This window comes from Oryctolagus cuniculus, chromosome 6 (assembly GCF_964237555.1).
Source record: "Oryctolagus cuniculus chromosome 6, mOryCun1.1, whole genome shotgun sequence".
NCBI lineage: Eukaryota > Metazoa > Chordata > Mammalia > Lagomorpha > Leporidae > Oryctolagus > Oryctolagus cuniculus.
The window spans coordinates 38,546,496-38,567,439 of NC_091437.1; the positions used below are offsets into that span (position 1 = coordinate 38,546,496).

Genomic DNA, 20,944 nt, shown 5'->3' on the forward strand with positions numbered 1-20,944 from the left:
GTGTTAACTAGCATTTCCTCTTTTAATCCTTACAATGACTTTTTTGCATCAGTAATATTCCCATTTTTGAGCTGAAGGCAACCATATAATAGGTGGCCTTGGCAGAAAATAAAAACGAATCCTACAACTGTGCCACACACCTCATAAAGTATTTACAGGTCCTTCCGAATGTACATGCATGAAGTTATTAAAGTTAAAATGCTGCATGGACTTCACAGACCTCCACAGATATAGTCATTAGTGGCTTATATAATGCATATGTAAATTCTCCCGTAACTGGAAGAGTCTTTCTGTTACTGTTATCTCCATCTTTGGAAATGCATTCACTTAGGTCACCATGGTCCTGGAGAGAGCTCTAGAACTATCATTTACCAGTCTTAGAGAACTTGGTCCTCGATTAGTTTGTAAATTCATGTGTGTGGCACATTGCTTTGTTTCCCAAGAGCCTTTGCCCATCCTCTGAACTTGTGGCCAGGCCTCACCTTTCAGCAGAGAGTAACGGACCTCAGCATTGGCTCCCCGGTCAGCATCCGTGGCTCGGACCTGTAGCAGCTCTGTGCCAGGGGCTATGGTGTCTGGAACACTTGCCTCATAATGGTGCTGGGTGAAGTGAGGCGGGTGAAGATTTCCATCTTCCACGTGAATGGTCACCCACACAAAGTTCCTCTTGATGGGCATCTCCTGGTCTCGGACCTGGTGTCCCCAAGGAGCAACAGGGTGAGCAGCAAACAGAATGAAAGGAGGCAGGGTTAGAGTAAGGTCAACAAGGTAGAATGCCACTGAAAAATACACCCAACTCACTGAAACTCCACATTCTTTTAAATCTTGCTGTGCTTTGATCTTTTTTCTTTTTAAATACATTTATCATTTGTTGATTATTAGGCCTGGCTATTTTAATGAATAATTCCACTTCAGGAGAAAGGCCAAAATAGGTGGAAAAGTAATGTTTTTCAAATTGGGTCTTGGAGACTATCAGTAGTACAGGATTGTAAATTGTTAGGCAGGACAAAAGTATTCTATGGCCATGTCAATTTGGGGAACGCTAACATGAGGTTAAATGATATTCTTTGTTATAGGACCTCTCAGAGCCTTTAATACATACTGATGTGTTCAGAGGACCTTAAATTAGCACAGAACACTGACCTTCAGGACAGAGGACCCCACTCTGATTCTAGTTGCATCGTAAGTAACTGTATGACAGTGAAGAAGTCTGTCTTCATCTGTGGGCCTCAGGCTTAAGACTGTAGAGAACTGGGCAGCCTTAGGGCTGGGTTTAGGTGAGGCAAGCAAGGTGTGTAGGATGCGGCATTTAAGGAGGCTGTCACTCTCAGGGTCATAAAAATGCAGGTACATGATTCAGAGAGGGAATCTTCCTGCAGTCTGGGGCCTTACACAGCTCACTTGCCTGACCTTGGTCCTTGCTCTGTGCAGGGGGTGGTCTCTGAGTTTTTTCCATTTGACTGTGTATAAATCTGCATTATGGTCATGAAGTCACGGAGCAGGGAAAGAGGTGTTGCGGCTGTTTGGGTGAGTTCCGAGAAAGCCAGGGTTGACAGAAGCTGCCTTTGCAGCCATCCTGTCCTGTCTTCACTCTGAGCCATCCCTTACAGAAAGTGCCTCTGAGCAGCTGTGAAATGTCCTAACCCTGTCCAGCGGATTAGTGTTATGAGCATCCGTACACCTGACTCATCAAGGGAAGGGGGACCTGTGGCATGCCCTAAGCATGGCCACCCCCGTGCATTGGCAGGCAGGCTCATGCTTTGCTGGTTTTCCAGTGTACTCACCATGACTGTCAGTGTGTGCTCAGAGGGCCCTGAGCTCAGGTCTAGCTTCCCCACAGTAACCAAAACACCACTGCTTGGATCCAGCTGGAAGAGGCTGGCACTTTCTGGGTCTTGGCTGCTATGTATTGTATAGATGAGGCCCTTGCCCTTGTCTTGATCAGTGGCCTGGACGCGAAGGAGCTCCACCCCTGGCAGCGTGTCCTGGGGAACCTTGATCTCATAATGAGATTCTAAAAACTGAGGTCGATGATGGTTAACATTGGCAATCATGAAGATGTCAACCTATAGAGGGCAGCAAGAGAGAAAGAGAGGGAGAGGAATGTAACTTCCATGGGAGCAGAGCCTGGGGCTGTGTGAATCTCCACTGTACCACCCATGCCAGGCTCCAGCCCTGGCACACAGCAGCCACTCAATATATATTTGTTGAATGAATAATAGGATTTCAAAGTCACAAGGCTTTCAGATACCAAACTGGTGATTTACAAAACCAAACATTTTATGAAAGGACCTTTACTTCAAATGAAATGTTGTGTGAACTCCCAGTATATGACACCTGAGTGGATATTCAGAGCCCCACTGACCCAGTCATCATTGTTCTTACCCATGGTAGCCCCTATGGCACTGTGTTTAATTACACCTGCTCACTTAGACAAACTTTTCATTATGAAGAGACCCAGAGTAAGAACAGCAATTCCCCCAAGGTCACAAAACTAGAGCATGTGTTAGGTAAGACTGGAGCCCAGAACCTTGATTCTGAATTCAGTGTCCTTTGAGCTACACCACCTCTGTTGAAAGTGTTCTGTAGCCTCATTCCAACCAAGGAGTCCTCCCATGTTCTCTCAACTCAGTGGTCCCCAACTGAGGCCTCTAACCTGGGTAGCAATGGTGTGGGAGCCATCCGTCACCTCCACGGTCAAGTTATAGCTTGACCTCCTCCTCGTATCGAGAGGCCTGGCAATGACAATGCTGCCTGTGGTCTTCTCGATGTCAAAGTCCATGTCTTTATCCCCACCTGGAGAGAAGTGGGAAGAATCACATGCAACCTCAGTGGTTTAGGCAGCAGTAGCATAACATGGGATTTGACTGTCAGATTTAGGGGATGTGGAGGTTGATGCCAACCTTGGCTAGTGGGACTGTGGGCACTCAAGGAAGAATCGGAATCAGGGATCCTAAAATTCTCTTAGAAAAAGCTTGATGTCTGTGTGAGTGGCTGGAGTTTACCTCCCTCAGGAGTTAAAAGCTATCATTTATCCTGTCAGGTTGCAGAAGAAGGCAAACCTACCTGACTCAAGGGTCCTGGAGGAAGATGTAAAATTTTCTATAGAACTCATTCTTCTCCTAGGCTAGAGACATGCAGGGACAATGGAGTCTGCCCATGGCTTTCAAGAAATAGTCCTATGCAATAGGCCTGTGCCCGTACATAGGAAAAAGTGAAAGTCACTTTTCAGCGAGAAAGTATTGATTTAATAAACCATAATGATCCAACACATAGAACAGCATGAGGCTATTTAAATGTCTACTAAATAGAAATCTGGTTGGTGACATGAAAATATGTTCATGACATATTACATTGTCAAATACTTTAAAGGGGTGTTTGTGTGTGGGTAAGAAAATGACTAGAAGAAAATGCATTGCAATTTTAACAGTTCATTATCTTCTATTTCTTCTCTGTATACATTGGTGTTTTCTAAATGCTCTGCAGGGCGTATGTATTAATAATGTATGAAACAAAAAAAGTCAAACAATTAGAATAGCAGTGAATCAGAACCAGAAGTTAGTCCAGGAGGTTAAAGAGCTTGGATCAGGTGCATGTCCTGTCCTAACTCTGAGCCAGGCTGGAAAACTGTGGAATAGGTCATGGGTGCTGAATCTCTTAAGTTAGAGATCTTTCAACCTAGAATCCCTAGATAGGTCTGAGAGTTTATAAAAATCTCTCAGTGTGTATGCAGATTTACTCTGTGTGTGTGTGTGTGTGTGTGTGTGTGTGAGAGAGAGAGAGAGAGAGAGAGAGACTGACTGACTTTCTGGGAAGGAGACCTAGGCATTCATCAGGTTTCCAAAGAGTTCTGTGGCCCCAGAAGTTTAAGCAAAATTTGGACTTAAAGATAGAGAAGGATTCCAGAGGAGCTCACAAGAGCCTGGCTCCAAGTGCCTCCTTGGATGAGAATGGGTATTTTCCTCTGATCTTGATGATGGACCTGGGACCAGAACATAGGATGTGACCCCAGGGTATAGCTGGCCTCAGGCTCATGGTTAATGAATTATTTTCACATTAAGGCAGAAGAGGAAACACAAAGCTGATAGTTTCATCTCTGGGTCTCCTCGAGCCCTTCATTTTAGGTCTCCTAGGCACTTGGGGTAGCTGAGGCACTGCCCACATCTGGTGGGGTAACAAGCAAGATCACAGACATTCCTCCTGCGATCACACTGGGGTGGAAGGAAAGCCTGGCTGAAGTGCCATTCCTGCTACGCTCTGCCTCACAGCCAGGGAAGGGGCAGTGCCACAGAGCCAAAGCGGGGCTGTCGAGGGGCATGACTGCAAGAACAAGCAGCAGGGCTGTACCATGGGACCAGGGCTGGTTTACAAGGTGGGAGGGGGCTGGCCCTCCTTGGACCGCAGGCCTCCCCTCACCTGAGATGTTGAACCAGAAGAGGCCGGGTCTGCCCTCTACACTGATGACCCCCACCATGTGGTTCACAGGGTCTGTCTCCATGACAGTAAAGCTGTAGTGAGTCTCGTCAAAGGCCAGTGGTATGGAAGATGGGCGAGGCGCGGGGATCCACTCTATGTGGAGCCGGACGCTGGCTGAAAGCGGTGGCTGCCCACCGTCTGTCGCCTTGATCTGAAGAGACCAACACAAAATTGAGAGTTAGGGTCAACAAACAAGAAGACCCAGGCGGCCAGGCTGAGAACTGAGTGCTGCGTGATTCTGCCCACCAGGCCTTCCATCCCCTCAGTCATTCCATCAACACACACTTGAGGGCTGACTGTCAACGGTCGCCATTCGAGTTGCTGCAGCAGACACGGTGATGAACAAAACATACTACCTGTGCTCAAAAACATCATAGTTAGTGAAAAATAATAAAAGTCACCCTAACTAAAGGCTTACTGTGTGCTGGTTCCTGCACTGGCCCTTACACAAGTGAGCCCTTGCTTTGCCCAACAACCAGAAACATCAGGAGCTAGGCTTCATTGAGCTCTCAGTATTACCAGGTCTTGCTCTGAGAGCTTTGTGTGCAGTAGCTAATCGAATCCTCATAGAGGCCCTGAGAGAGGTGCTGTCATCTCCCTTTCACAGAAGGAAATGGGCTCAGCATGGCGAATCCACCTGCTGGATTATGTGTCTCACTGGTAATGAGGCTGGGGTAGCATTCAGACTGGTCTGATGGGAGAACCTATGCTCTGGCCATCATGTTTATTGGCTTCTTCTGAGAAACAGGCTTTATTCTTATTTTTACAGATTGAAATGGGGTTAAATGGCTTGTCCAAGATTGCACAGGTGGGGTGGGTGTCATGATGCTGCCAGTTAAGCTGCTACTTGGGACAACTACATCCCTTATTGGAGTACGTGCCAGCTTCCTGTTAGTGCATGTCCTGGGAGACAGCAGATGACACTCAAGCACGTGGGCCCCTACTATGCACATGAGAGACCTGGGTGTTGTCCCTGGCAGCTTCTCCCTGACCCAGCCCTGGGTGCTGTGGACATTTGGAGTATGAACCAGTGGATGGAAGATCTCTCTGCCTCACCCAATCCCAGTCTGCCTTTCAAGGAGATAAAAATGTATGTCTAAACTTTGTTCTTAAAACCACATAAGCATAAAATGAAAGTACTAAGGTCAGAATCCAGGCTTCTCTTGATTCCAAAGACCCTGTTATCCTCACTAAAATCTTTGTCTCTTGGAGAGGATTTCCTGGCAAGGGCTTCATTGCTCCCAACGAGACAGGCCCAGACTCTGGTCCTTTGGTAGAAGGTGGTACTTGCAGGTGCTCTGGAGAAGCCGAGGGAAGGGAGTGCCACTCGCATCCTGCCACCTGGCTGTCTCCCACCCCCTGTGCCCTCCAGGAAAACGGCTACACAGCTGTGCTGCTCCGTCTCCCTTTGTACACCACTCACCGTGAGGATGTTGTATTCTCCAGCTGCGAAGGTCCTGCTGGATGACACCACACCCGTGACGGGGTCGATGTGGAAGCCCTCCTCGTCACTGTCCTCGACACTGTAGGTAATCCTGCCATTGAGCCCGTCATCCAGGTCTGAGGCCACCAGCCTGTACACAGGCCCAGGGGACACGGGGCTCAGCCTCTCTGGAAGGCGGACATTGAAGAGCTTATGGGAGAACACAGGTGGGTTGTCATTGATGTCCAGGACACGCACCACCACCCTGGATGTGGACTTCAGGGCGGGTTCCCCATGGTCCAGCACAGTCACCTGGGGACAGAAGCAAGCATGAAGCACTGACTATGCATCACCTCCCACCACAACCCTGCTACCTCTTGTGACAGCCTGGAAATACCGGCCAGTCTGTTCTTTGGTCTACATGCCTTATGCTTATTATCAGAACCTCACCTACTTAGAAAGACAGTGGGATCGGCCGGCACCGTGGTTCACTAGGCTAATCCTCCACCTAGCGGCGCTGGCACACCAGATTCTAGTCCCGGTCGGGGCGCCGGATTCTGTCCCGGTTGCCCCTCTTCCAGGCCAGCTCTCTGCTGTGGCCAGGGAGTGCAGTGGAGGATGGCCCAGGTGCTTGGGCCCTGCACCCCATGGGAGACCAGGAGAAGCACCTGGCTCCTGCCATTGGATCAGTGCGGTATGCCGGCCACAGGGCGCCGGCCGTGGCGGCCATTGGAGGGTGAACCAACGGCAAAGGAAAACCTTTCTCTCTGTCTCTCTCTCTCACTCACTGTCCACTCTGCCTGTCAAAAAAAAAAAAAAAAAAAAAAAAAAAAAGAAAAAAGAAAAAAGAAAGACAGTGGCATCAGAGGAAAGAAGCGGAGGGAGAGATTCCAAACCTCTGCACAGAAGCTGGCACTCTGCTCGGGAAGGCCCATGGGGCATTTCTCAGAGACCGCTCATAAGCCCTGCTCTCTCATTTCCTTAAGCCACTTGAGGATAAGAAAAACCAATGAGGAGATGTTTACAAAGGATGGCATGGCACCTGTGGCCAATGGCATGAAACGAAACCCAGAGGGAGGGAGAAGGCGTCAAAGCCATTTCAGAATCAGGAACTGTTTCATGCAGGGCAGATCATCCCCGGCATGGACAGCCCCAAGGGCACTGGGTGACGTGGATGTTCCACCTCGAATGGTTGTACATTTAAACAGCATTTTGGTGTTTAAGTCTGTTACTGCACTAGGGAGAATGCTTCAGTCCTCAGGAACTCAAGAAGGCCACATATCTGCTGCTGACTAATTACACCTGTTTCTTACAAAGAGAGCAAGGTGCAGAGCCCAGGGGCATAGCAGGCAGCATTCACTTCCCACCTGCTGAGGAGTGTGTGTCCCACCTGCTGAGGCCTTTAGAAGAGAGACCTGCTCATCAGTCATGGACAGCCCTGGGGCAAAACAGATGGAATCTCTTCTGATTAGAACCCCTCCCACTCACTGAATGAAGCCTCTCCTTGGATGCCATGTGATTTTAGAGATCCTAGGAAGAACTGATCCTATAGACAAAGGTCTGAGTTTTGCTATTGACCTAGTGTTTGACCTTGGATGATTCTCTCTCTCTCTCCCCTCTACCCTCCCTCCCCTGCTCTCCATCTCTCAGGGGTGTGTGTGTGTGTGTGTGTGTGTGTGTGTGTGGAGGGGAGGAGAAGGGGGGTGTTGAAAACCAGACCTGACAAGTACATAGGACATGCATACACTGCCCCTTCCTGAATTACTAATCAATCAGTGGTTCCTGCCCAGCCCGAACTGGTTTCAGATTCCTTGCCTTCTTAGTGCTGAAGAGCCAGCAAAGGATCTTTACCAACACTCGGAGCAAGGCTCAGCTCCAACATGTCCTCCTCCCTGAGCCCAGCGCTGTTCTCAGCCATAGAACCAGAGGCATGCTTGTGACCCCAAGGGCTGGATTGGCTTCCTGAAGGACCTCGGCTGGCCTCCCTGAGGAAGCATTCCAGCACAGCACATAGCTTCACCACCATCACTCACCTCCAGAATGTGTTCTTCCTTGTTCTCTCGATCTAGCTGCTTGGCGGTGGTGAGGAGACCTGGGGAAGAGATGGTAAGAGGAAGATTTGATGAGCAGTGGGCTCCCAGGGCTGCTTTACTGGGGCAAGTTCAAGGACATGTCATCCATCATGTCCTAGATGGAAATTCTGGTCTTTGGAGAACAGGTACATTAAGAATGGATGGAACTCTGGAGAAAGGAATGGGGAAGGGAATAGGTGAGCAAGAACAGCAGGGACAAGGTGTTAGCTAAAGGCCCTACCTCTTCCTACTTTCTCCATTAGGCGGGGATCACAGGTCAAAAACTGAGCAGGAGCAGGCACCTGTACTGCACGTTGGACTTCCTAGGTTTGATTCCCAGACCAGGTTCCTGCCTGACTCCAACATCCTGCTAATGTAGACCCTGGGAGGCAGCAGTGATAGCTCAGCTAACTGGGTTTCTGCCATTCACATGAGAACCATGCAGGAAAGAGTGTGCTGCTGCATCTGCCAAGAGGACATGGTGAAACCCAAGAGCAATGTGGAGACAGGCTCCTGAGAACAGAACCTTCTCAGAGGAAGTGAGGCCAAGAGATGGGAGGAGGCAGAGCCTGCATGACCTCATCTGAGCGCTGGCTGCAGCTGTGCCTGCTACTACACATGTCTGGACTTTTCAGTAAGTAAGAAAAATGTCTCTCGTTACTTCAGCCAACCTAGTTTGGGTTTCCATCTTTTACATCTGGAAAAGTCCTGACATCCAAATCCACGCTGAGATTTCATGTGCTGGACAGGGCAGGGGTGGGGTTCATAGTGCGGCAGGGGAAGCAGTCGGGGTCTTTGGAACAGCGAGACCCCTGCCTCAGGAAGGATGGTGCTTCCTGGCTCAGCCCCTCCCTGCCCCTCCCATGGCACTGCCCACCTCAGTTCCAGCCTCAGCAGGCACACAGTGGGCTCACCAACTCTCTCTTTCCGGCCCTGACTCCAGGAGGCTCCTGCTTATCCCTACCTCTTCTGTGGTTCCTCAACCCCACCCTCCTCTGTCAAAGGAGGAGCTTCAAGGTCCTTCTGGCCTTAGGTTCTGGATGTCTCCTCCTGCTGTCCGGGAATTTATTCCAGAGAAACCAAAACATAAATATGGGAAGTGGTGTGCCCAAGGCTGCTCATCATGGTAACATCTTAACAAGTAAACCACTAAACACAATCCATAAAAGAGGAAAGTTACATAACTTACACATTGAAAAGGAACATAAAGCAGCTATTTAAATTATATTTTTGTAGATGCAGAAATGCTATGTACTATATATGAGGGTACTTCAAAAAGTTCATCAAAATGGAGTTAACAGATAAGTTTATTTTAGTGCAAAACATTTTAAAATCCATGCATATGCATGGTCTTCAAACAGTTCATGGGAAGTGTGAATTATGAAAATACTACATATGGGCCAGCGCCACGGCTCAATAGGCTAATCCTCCGCCTAGTCCCCGTTGGGGTGCCGGATTCTGTCCCGGTTGCCTCTCTTCCAGGCCAGCTCTTTGCTGTGGCCCGGGAGTGCAGTGGAGGATGGCCCAAGTGCTTGGGCCCTGCACCTGCATGGGAGACCAGGAGAAGCACCTGACTCCTGCCTTCGGATCAGTGCAGTGCGCCGGCCGCAGTGCACCAGCTGCGGCCATTGGAGGGTGAACCAACGGCAAAGGAAGACATTTCTCTCTCTCTCTCACTGTCCACTCTGCCTGTCAAAAAAATACTACATATGAATTTTAATTTGGTTTTATCTGTTTATCCAGAGAGACAGAGTCCACTTTTCTTGCACCCAAATAAATTTACCTTTTAATTATGCTTTCCTTGAACTTTTTAAGAATCCTCAAATTACTGATTTAAAAAGGCAGCTCATCAGGAGTTGCCATAGAAATCACCATCATTATGTTCAGTTCTAGAAAATTCACAAAGTGGTAGCTTTTTTAGTTCTTTGCTATTGTTGTTTTATCATGCACGAGTCCCAGTGCCAGCTTTTCCTGGAGCTGGCTGCTTCAGATGAGTCAGAGGAGGGCTCTGTCTTCTCATCTGTCAATTTAGGAAGTTGGATGTAGTGATCTATAAATCTAGTTTTAACTTGCTGAGCCATACTGGCTCTCAGCTGAAGCGAGCAGGCAGGGAAGGGGCAGGTTCCCTGTAGCATGCAGGGAAGTCAGGGTTGAGATTATCCAGGCCCCAGAAGCTCAGTCTGAGCCCTTGGCCTGAGAAGTCCTGGTCAGTTACAGAAGGCCACTTTGAAATGCAAGCAGATCCATTGGTGGGGGGGGGGGGGCAGTGGCCATCGGGAAAGTTTAAGTTTCTTGATCCTGTTTCAGTGATGAAGTGATGCCGATAATAGAAGCAAGCATGAAATGAAGCTCAGTGAAGAGAACAGAGGTTCCAAGGGAAGAGCTCAGTGAGGGGGCAGGGGAGGCAGTGGTGCTAGAGCCTCCCATACTGCAAACGGGATGAGGTGTGAGGATGTGGCCTCTGTTCCAGCCACGTGTCTTGCCTTACACAGTAGAACACAGACCATCCCAGCTGTTGCCTCCCTAACTGAGGACAGGACAGGTGTGGGAGGAATCAGCAAAGGCTCTGGAAAGCCCCCTACCTGGGCAGCCTTCCAGTTAGAGAAGGAAGGCAAGTGGAAATGCAAGACACATGCCCTGGATCTAGTGGGGACACTGTCCCAGACCACCCCATCTGCTTCTCTCCCTTCTCCCCGGGGCTCTCTCTGAATCTCTCTCTCTCTCTCTCTCTCTCTCTCTCTCTCTCTCCCTGGCTTTATCTCACCACTGCCATCTCCTGCTGTCTAAGGTCCTGGGAATCACTATTATTATCATCTCCATTTACTGGTGAGAAAACTCTGGCACAGAGCAGTTGAATCACCTTCCAAGACCTCACCATTTGTAAGTGGTGTGACTGGGATATGCTCTAATAAAATCCACCTACTCGCTCTGTCCTCAACAGGACCTTGATCTTCTTCCCTCCAGGAACTTCTCCTTGCCCAGATGCCCCCTAAGACTGCTGCCTATCAAAACCCTCCCGACCCTTAGCTCAAGGCCCTGCTACAGGAAACTCCAGCAGATTCTCCACACTGGCAGTTGCTTCTCTCCTCTGAGCAGCAGTGGTCACATCCACATGTGTTTTACAATGCTGCGCCATCCCCCGGGCCCTGTAGTATTTCTGTCCAATTCTTCATGTTCCTGACAGACTAAAGTCTTCCACACCTGAACCTGTTAAAAGCCTTTTAAGGGCAGATACCCTTAAACGTTTGCTGAATCAATCTTGGGGGTAACAAAACACTGTAGATGCTGGCAGAGATTCATTCATCCATTTAGCAGTTTTTTGTTGAACTTTTACTTTGGGCCAGGTCTGAGGACATTACCATGGGCAAACACAGCCATGGTCCCTTTTCTGGGGAAACTTTCAAGTCTAACAGAGGACTTGGGAGATTTGTGGATTAATCGTGAAAGTGAAGTGTCACAGCCTGTATGACAGGTGTTACAGAAGGAAGCAAGTAGTGTTAGGAAGTGTGGCCTGGTGTCAGGACAGACTTCTCTAAGGGAAGAATAGCTGGGCTGCAGGAGTTAACCAGATGAAAGCAGAGAGGAGTCCTAGGGGAGAGACCAGGGATGCAGAGCCCTGGGCTGGAGGGGCATGGACCAAAGCAGCTTTGTGGCTGGAACCCAGAGAGGGCAGTAGAGCAGGTCAAGCCCAGGTCTCTGGGACAGGGCAAGCTCTGGCTTCATCTTCAGGACCCAGAAAAATCTTGCCCAAACTGTCCAGGTAGGGCAGTGGGACAGTGCAATGGTGGGGCTGAGAAAGGCCTCCTGGGGCTCACTGCTGACCCATGTTTCTAGTTTTATAAATGTCCATGCTGATGAAGATTTCTCCTCCTCAACAGCAGGAAGACTCAGAGCATTTCTGCCCTTCGGCATGTTGCCAGACCTGCTGTCAGGGAGCTGTTGATTGTAAAGGGAATAAGGATTTGGAAGAAGTTGAGAAGTTAATGCCTTAGGTGAGAGATCTCTTCCCTCTCCCAGGGAGGGAGGGACAGGGCAGGCCCAGGGGGAGAACCAGCTCAGGCTTGTTTTCCAGGAGCAAAGTGTCCTCTTTCCAGGAGAACTAATCCATACCCTGAGGTCAAAGGTGAACAGGAAAGGCTCCCAACTGATGTCATAGACACTTGTATGAGCCAGCCAGCTTCTGTCCTAGGACCCCCAGGCTCATCACTCTACCCCTTTTGTCCTAAAGTTCAGGGGACTGCCTCCCTGGCATTCTCCCCTTCCCCTGCCTGCAGTCTCACCCGGGTTTCGTCCTTCCAAGAGAGGAGTAAAGTGTTGGAGCTGGAGAGTAGGAAGTTGGCTCCAGAAGAGAAAATAACCTTCTCCACAACAGCATTGTTCATCCCCCAGGGGAAGGACGTGGCCTTTTAGCAGTGTCCACAGCAGTGGGAATGGACTCGCAAACCCTAGGGCCAGTGGGAGCCAGGCAGATGGCATAGATGAGGGAAGCAGGCTGGGACTACTGCAGTAGAGGATGGTGGAGATGGTGGGGCCTAGTGGACATGTGCCTGGCCAACACAGGGAGCTGCTGTTGGCCCAGTGAGAAACTGCCGACAGTGTGGCCACATATCCCCATTTGAAAAGAACGAGCAGAAATATGGACAGTTTTGTGAAAGTCCTTAAATTTTAAGTATAGTCAACAACTTAGAAAATCATTGTTTAAAGATCACAAGTCAAGAAAAACTGGTTTCCTGCTGCCAACTGATGACCTCTGGATCACTCTAAAGCAGCCACCATCCTTGCCTGTTTGGGAGCACATGGAGATCTGAAATAGTCCAATCTTGACCACCGGGCAACCTGCTTAGCTTCCCTGGGCCCCAGGAAAGAAAGCTGATGACAGATTCTCCCCGTTTTCCTTTGGCAATGACTGGGTAGAGCCGTGTTCTCAAACTGCAGCACACATTGGATGCTTTGTGCAAAGAGGTTGCTGGCTCCCACCCTCAGAATCACTCTGTAGGCCTGGGGTGACTCCTGAGAATCTGACTTTCCCACAACTTTGCAGTCGATGCTCACGGTGCAGGCCACAACCGCACTTTGAGAACCACCATCGCAGAGGTTCGCCCAGCTTCCTGGGCCCTTACCTGTGAATGGGTGAATACCAAAGAATCCCACATGGTCCCCACTGGTGATGTTGAAGGTCAGCTTCCCTTTGGAGCTGGAGTCTGGGTCCCAAGCTTCTAGCTGAAGCACAGAGGTGCCTACTGGCACTCCCTCCTGGATGGAGGTGTAGAACACAGGTCTATGCATGCGGGGTGGGTTGTCATTGACATCCGTGACCTCTATGTAGACTTCAGTGACAGACGAGAGGGGCACAGAACCCCTGTCCACGGCCAGTACCGTCAACCAGTAGAAGGGAACAAACTCTCGGTCCAGGGGCGCCAGAGTCTGAATCATTCCTGGAACAGTGAATCAAATCCAAAATGTTTTAGAGCTTTAAGTGGCTTTAGGAATCCCCATACCCAACATGCCTGGAACTACACTGTGGATAGAGTATTAACAGATACTCCACACGGAAGAGGGAACCGTGGTTGATGTGATTTAGGAGATGCAGACTAGAACACAGAGGGATTAATATCCTTACTGTAGACCCTCTGGGCCTTTCTCTGCTGAATAGGAACACGACTCCAGCATATGGGCAAGTGGAGGGTTTCCAGGAGGCAGTGGTAGTTGGCCTACTTTCTCCTGACTCTTTCAAGCCAGGTTCCACTGATTTATTCCACGTACTGTATGTGAGATTCCCTTTTGGCTGTCCTTAAATAGTTTCCTTCACTTTTAAGTCCTGGCAGTTAATCAGTTTAAGGGTTAAGGACTGAATAAATAAATTGCTGTTCCTTCTCCATCCTCTTCATGATTTCGGGGGTTTAGCTGCATTCTTTACCACATCCACTCCACAGATTGCTTACTGTTTTACAAGTTGGGGATCCTGGGGGCTGGCGTTGTAGTACAGCGGTTTAAGCCGCCGCCTGCAACACCAGCATCCCACAGGGGAAATGTTTCAAGTCCTGGCTGCTCTACCTCCAATCCATCTCCCTGCTAATATACCTGGAAAAGCAGGGGAAAATGGCCCAAGTGTTTGGGCCCTGCACCCACATGGGAGACCCAGATGAAGCTCCTGGCTTCTGCCTTCAACCTGGCTTAAACCTGGCCACTGGGGCCATCTGGGGAGTGAACCAACAGGTGGAAGATTTCTTTCTTTTTCTGTCTCTCCTTCTCTGTCTTTAACTCTGCCTTTCAAATAAATAAATAAATCTATCTTTTAAAAAAAATGAAGTTGGGGTCCAAGAATGAGCAAAAGAAGCTAACATCCTAAACTCTCACAGATCACACTCAGCTAGCAGGCCAGGTTGGTGGTGGCATGGGTAGGGGGGAATGAGGGATGGGCACACATCCTGTACTCAGAGCCAGAGCATGTCACAGAAGGCAGTGGGGGAAACTGAGGCACTGAGAGGGAGCAGGACTTGACCAAGATCACGGAGCAAGTAAGGGGAAGAAGAACTGGGTCTGGAATTGGCTGTCAGTCTGATGTTCTTTCTATCACACCACCCTGCCCTTTCCCCTGGAAACCCCCCACCAGGCTATAAATTCCTGAAGGCAGGAGTAACCTGCCTCTGTTCCCCTGGGGTCTTCTCAAGGTGCCCACCTTACATGTGGTGGGTGCTCGGTGCACTGATTTTCTATGAAGCTTTAAACAAATAAGTTGGTGTCCCCTCTTTGGAAGGCAGTTTGGAAATACCTATTCGCATTTGAAATGTACAAACATCCTTTGACTCAGAAACTTCATTTTTAAGAGATTTTCCTATAGAGACTCATGCATATGAATAAAAGTAAGCTAAACAAAGATGTTAGAGTCAAATGACAGAATGGTGTGCAACCAATAAATAACAGAAAATGTTTGTATTGGTGAACGTGATGTCCTGATGTTATATTATGGGAGGAAAGTTATAAAAGTATCCCTATTGCATTATACTTTCATAATAACATAATGAGCCGGCACCGCGGCTCACTAGGCTAATCCTCCGCCTTGCGGGGCCGGCACACCGGGTTCTAGTCCCGGTCGGGGCGCCGGATTCTGTCCCGGTTGCCCCTCTTCCAGGCCAGCCCTCTGCTATGGCTTGGGAGTGCAGTGGAGGATGGCCCAAGTCCTTGGGCACTGCACCCACATGGGAGACCAGGAGAAGCACCTGGCTCCTGGCTTCGGATCAGTGCGACCATTGGAGGGTGAACCAACGGCAAAAAGGAAGACCTTTCTCTCTGTCTCTCTCTCTCACTGTCCACTCTGCCTGTCAAAAATAATAAAAAAAAAATAACATAATGAACAAAAAAACCATATCAGGTATAAAGAGAAAAAATTTAGATTATGTACCAAATTGTTAATAAAGATTCCATCTGGGGAGATGAGACACAGGGGAACGTTCATTTTTTAAGTTATTTATAAGAATTTACAACTAGCATGTGTTACTTTCATAAACAGAATATATATGAGCATGTGTGTACATGTGTATGCTTACATATGCACATATATATGAGAATACTTCAAAAAGTTTGTGGAAAATGAGATTAAAAGATAACTTATATTGACAGGTAGAATTTTTGAAATTCATGCGTAGTTTTTCATGAACTTTTTAAAGATTCCTGTATGCATAGATTTCAAAATTTTTCCAACAAGGAATTAATCTTTTTATTTCATTTTCCCACAAACATTGTGAAGTAACTATACATGGTTCCATACACATACATGTAGATACATATAGAACTCTAGTTGCAAGAAATTTACGATAAAAGGAACAGGGAAGAGAATCCCTATTTACGGACTTGCTTTTCTGCCTGCAGCCTAATTTCTCCCACAACAGCCCCTGAGTTCACTCCTATCCCCCTCGCTCCCAGTACCTGTGTCTTGGTTGATGCTGAAGGCTGCGAGGCCAGTGCCAGCCCGCAGGAAGTACTGGAGCTCCCCGTCTAGGCCACTGTCGTCGTCGTGGGCAGCCACCAGCATCACCTGAGTTCCTGAGGGGCTGTTCTCCTGCACCTGGCCCTGGTGCACAAAGGAGGCAAAGCGGGGAGGGTGGAGATTCTCATTCACATCCAGGACCATCACCTCCACGTGGCACAGGGTCCGGCGGGCCACAGGCCTCCCACTGTCACTGACCCACAGGCTCAGATTGTACCCAGCCCGTCTCTCGAAGTCCAGCTCCCTCTCCAGACTAAGTGCCCCGGTCGTCAGGTCCACCCGGAAGGTCCCATGGGCGTCGTCCAACAGGACATACCGCAGTTCCCCTGCAGGGCCCAGATCGGGATCAGAGGCATCCAGAAACGTCAGGACAGTTCCTGGGGGCAGGTCCTCGGGGACCTTCAGGCTGTTGAGTTCTGTGATGCACTGGGGAGAGTTGTCGTTGGCATCCTCTAAGGTGACTATCAGGTCAGTGACGGAGAAGAGCTGGTGGCCCTTTCTAGGCTGATCTCTGGCCTCCACTTTCAGGATGTGCTGAGGTTCTGATTCCCGGTCAAGAGGCCCCGTGACAACCAGTTCCCCAGTAAGGGGGTGGAGGGAGAACTTCTCTGTTGGGCTTAGCAGGGAGTAGCGAACCCTCCCATTGTCCTCAGAGTCAGCATCTTTTGTTTGCAGCTCTGCAATTGTGGTTCCAACTTCTGTGTCCTCTGAGATGGTTAGCTGGTAACCCCCAGCAGGGAATCTGGGTGCATTGTCATTCCAGTCTTTCACGTTCACTGGCAACAGCTTCCAGGAGGACTTCTGGGGAGTGCCTAGGTCATGCACCGTTATATTGAGGATGTAGAAACTGGTGGTTTCATAATCCAGGGGAGCAACTACAGAGAACAGCCCTGTCTCCAGCTCAATGTCAAAGCAACCCTCCTCATTGCCATCTGCAATCACATAGACCAGTTTGCCACTGAAGCCAGTGTCAGGGTCAGTGGCCACCAGGCGGGCCAAGGGGGTATTGATGGGTACACTCTCAAGGATGTCGATGGACTGGGGGAAGTGGTCCTCAAACTGGGGGGGATGCCGATTGAGCTGGTACATGCTGAAGGACATGAACTCATCCTCACTGGACTCCTCGTTCTGAAGTCCCACTGAGTGGAGGATGGTCTTTGTGAAATGTGTCAGCACCCCTGTTTTATCACATGTTATAGGGACCTCAAAACGAGGATCCTTCACCACAGTAAGGTTCAGTGTGGTCGGCGATGCATAGTTTTTGCCATCAGAAGCTGTAATTTTCAGTGAATAGCTGGTGGGTTGACCCACAGTAAGATCTGTCAGAGAACGCTTGAGGGAGACCACTCCGGAGAAGTAATTTATGTCAAAATAGTCCAGTTCGTTGCCTGACACGATCTCGTATTTCAGGTTCTGAAGCTCATCCACATCTATGGCTGACATGGTCATCACTGACTTCCCCACCGGCCAGTCTTGGCGGATAGACCCCGTGCAGTTGACGTCCTCAAACATGGGCTGGTTGTCATTCAGGTTCTGGAGCCTGAGAGAAACAGACACTTCCTTCTCCCGGCGAAATGGGGAGCCCCAGTCCGATGCCCGGACCCGGAAGGTATACATTCTTCTCATGAGCTCATAGTCCATGGGTTTGGAGGTGGAGATGATCCCCAGGTAAGGGTCGATAGAGAATGGCACACCTTTGGGACCAGCGATGGAGTAAGTAACGAACCCGTTCTCCCCGCGATCCCCATCTGTGGCAGTGACAGCCAGAATGCTGGTGCCTGGAGGGACGTTCTCATCCAAGGTGCCCTCATAGGAAGACCTGTTAAAGACGGGAGCGTGGTTGTTACAGTCCACAATGTCAATTACCACCGTGGTGGAGGCCAGGCCCGGGGTGGTTCTGACGTGCAGCTGGTAGTGAGCTCCGTCACGGAAGTCCAGGAACCTCGTGGTGGTGATCAGCCCAGTGCGAGCATTCAGTGTGAACCCCGCACTCACCGAGGATGGCTTCAGAGTATACTGCAGGTTGGGGAAGGCCGGGGTTACCTTCACCCTCACCACGCGGCTGCCAGGAGGGGAAAACTCACTGAGCTGCACCCTATAAACAGCCTTCTCGAATCTGAGGGAAGCCAGCACAGAAGCAGGTAGGTGAAAGCCCCAGATCTGGGAATGAAAGGGAGGTCCACTCCTGCTCCTGGCCTGGAGGCTCAGGTTGAAGCCGTGCAGGTGCTCCACCCAGTTGATGTCTTTGATGGACACTAAACTGAACTCGTTACTCCTGGCGTAAGACTGGATGGCTTTGAAGTGCTTTCCAGGGTCACCGCCAACAACTTCCACTGAGTCCACAGTGGCTCCAGAGCCATTTGCATCGACCACTATGGTGGCATAGGTGGTGCCCTCACTGCCATCTGGTGGACTCACCGCCACCGAGGCAATGGCGGGGGGCTTCCTGAGGGCGGGCTCCACGTGGATGACAAGGGCAGCCAAGTTGCCAAACCCATTTCCCTCTGCGATCTTGCGCATGCGGTCCACGGCCAGCACCTGCAGCTCGTACTTCCCTCGCCAGGTGACGTTGAGCTTCCCCGCCACGGTGACCACGCCGCTGGTGGGATGGATGGCAAACATCTCTGACCTTGTGTTAAAGGCATAGTAGAACTCAGCGTTCTGCCCCAGATCAGCGTCCGTGGCAGTCACCTTGCAGATGGGGCTCCTGAGGGGCACATCCCCAGAGATGGTGACTCGGTACGAAGGTGGGGAGAAGAGAGGCTTCAGGTCATTCTGGTCCAGGATGTGGATCACCACGCGGGCCAATGCTTCCAACTCCAAGGTCTTCTCTGTGGCTTGGATGATGAGTGTGTAGCTGTCTCGCACCTCCCTGTTCAGAAGGGCCGTGTTGCTGCTCTTTGTCCTTATTCTCAGAAAGCAAAAGTTGCCTACCACATACTCCTCTGTTTTAAATACGTTGGCCACATCCCCAGAGATGATCCGGTACCTCACTGTCCACTGGGGATCCGCGAGATAGACGCCCATTTTCACGGAGCTCTCCACATAGGTCTTGGGGGCAGAGTTCTCATAGATGGTGGCATTGTAGAGGGGGTATGTGAAGTGCCAAGCTGAGGATGAAAGGATTCCTTCTAGGGGCTTCTCACAGGTTGCACAATGGAGCAAGAAAATGACCAGACCCAGCAAGGCAATAGTCATGGTGAAAAAACTCCCAAGACCCTGGTGCAAAAGAAAGCATGGGTGCAGGTTAGGAGAGAAATACTTCCTTCTGTGTGCTTCTTGCCTGGGGATGATCAGGCCCTGTCCAGGGTCATCTGGCAATGTCTGAAGATGTTTTTGGCTGTTACAGCTTGGGGGGAGTTCTACTGGTGGGCAGATGCCAGCAATGCCACTACACAGGAAAGCCACCCACAGCAAAGGGTCCCCTGGCCCCAAACAGCCACATGCCAAGGCGGCTGGAGGATAAGAGACTAGTTCATGGAGCTCTCCCATGGCCATGGCAGTTGCAATACAGTCCCCATCACTGTCCTACTCCTTCTTCCCAGTACGCTCTGTGGCCCCCCTATGATGGTGAAAAAGCCCCAGCTCTAAGCCAGGAATTCAAGCTGAACAACGTGGCTCTAAATGTCTTTCTTTTCTGTCATCCCTTCAGAGCCCCTCCATCAGGACTCAGCTCCAGCCACACCACGCTGTGCCTGCACCCACAGGAGCTGCAGACAGGCTAGGTGAGTGACTTTCTGGGCAAGTTATTGGACCTCCATGAGCCTCAATTTTCTCTTCTGTAGAATAGGTGAAAGAATGTTATCTATCTCGTAGGAATGTCATGGAAAGTAAATCACACAAAAAAAGGCAAATGACCTAGCAGGGTACCTGGTACAGAGGTACTTCAAAAAGCTCATGGAACAAAATAGAATTCAAGATAAATTTGTTTCAGTACAAAAGAATTTTGAAATCTATGTGTAGTTTTTTTTTTTCAAAATACACATTTCCCATGAGCATTTTGAAGGCCCTCCTCTATTAAGATTTTTTGAAGATTTATTTATTTTATTTGAAAGGCAGAGTTATGGGGAGGGGGGAGGTATCTTCCATCCACTGGTTCACTCCCTCAAATGGCTGCAACAGCCAGGGCTGGGCCAGGCATAAGCCAGGAGCCCAGGAGCTTCTTCCAGGTCTCCCATATGGGTGCAGGGGCTCAAGGCCTTAGGCCATCTTGCACTGCTTTCCCAGGCACATTAGGAGAGAGCTGGATTGGAAGTGGAGCAGCTGGTACCCAAGCTAGTACCCACGTGGGATGCCAGCATCACAGGCAGCAGCTTTACCCGCTACACCACACTGCAGACCCCCTATAGTACATTTTAACATTAGCCATGCTTAATAGCACAAAATCACAGTTCATCAAAGGAAGGGTACTACTCAGGGCCTTGCAGGTAGCTGGAGGCAAAGTAGGGGTTAGGAAAGGGCTCACTGAGACAAGGCTGGGGCTGCTCCTCCTGCCCCAGGCTTATCTTCAGCAGTCCAACCACATAGCCCAGGGGAGGGCCCAAGCCCCACTCATCTTGTGAGCCAGGACACAGCCAACTCCGGGATTCCTGAAATGTCAGAAATGAAGGATGCAGAGATGATGGAGCTTTGTTCCCACCGCCCATGCATAGATGGAGAAATAGAGCCCTGGGGAAGGGGGGGGGCAGTCTTGCCCCAAGCCACACAGTACATGGCCAGGTCAGAACTGGTCCCCGGGAGTAAGTTCTTGTTGGCCAGCCATGATTGAACACACCACCTCCTCTAAGACTTGCTGCTATCCCCTCTCTCCCTGCTGTTTCTCACGGAGCCCACCTAACTTGTGCCCAAGTGTGAGACTCATCAGGGCCAAAAATGGGGCAGCGGCTTGGGGGTTGAGCAACGGAGTATGGACAGGCCAAGTGCAAGGCTGTGTGTACCAGGCTGGCTCCAGACCTGCCCGTGGGTCTCCTGATTCCTAGGAGCTTC

The 20,944-nt window shown here is 49.9% G+C and overlaps 1 protein-coding gene across 3 annotated transcripts in view; it reads right to left on the reverse strand.

Moving 5' to 3' along the window:
* FAT2 (FAT atypical cadherin 2) overlaps nt 1-20,944 on the reverse strand; it is a 117,518-nt gene that overhangs the window by 48,434 nt on the left and 48,140 nt on the right. For all 3 annotated transcript variants that reach the window (XM_051844385.2, XM_008255280.4, XM_051844388.2), the window contains exons 2-9: nt 15,898-19,177; nt 13,092-13,406; nt 7,933-7,991; nt 5,900-6,211; nt 4,417-4,627; nt 2,657-2,796; nt 1,785-2,066; nt 483-693 (exon numbers count right to left, since the gene is read on the reverse strand). In XM_051844385.2, coding sequence (XP_051700345.2) covers nt 483-693; nt 1,785-2,066; nt 2,657-2,796; nt 4,417-4,627; nt 5,900-6,211; nt 7,933-7,991; nt 13,092-13,406; nt 15,898-19,156 — 4,789 coding nt within the window. In that variant the 5' untranslated portion in view covers nt 19,157-19,177. The remainder of the gene's footprint in view (nt 1-482; nt 694-1,784; nt 2,067-2,656; nt 2,797-4,416; nt 4,628-5,899; nt 6,212-7,932; nt 7,992-13,091; nt 13,407-15,897; nt 19,178-20,944) is intronic.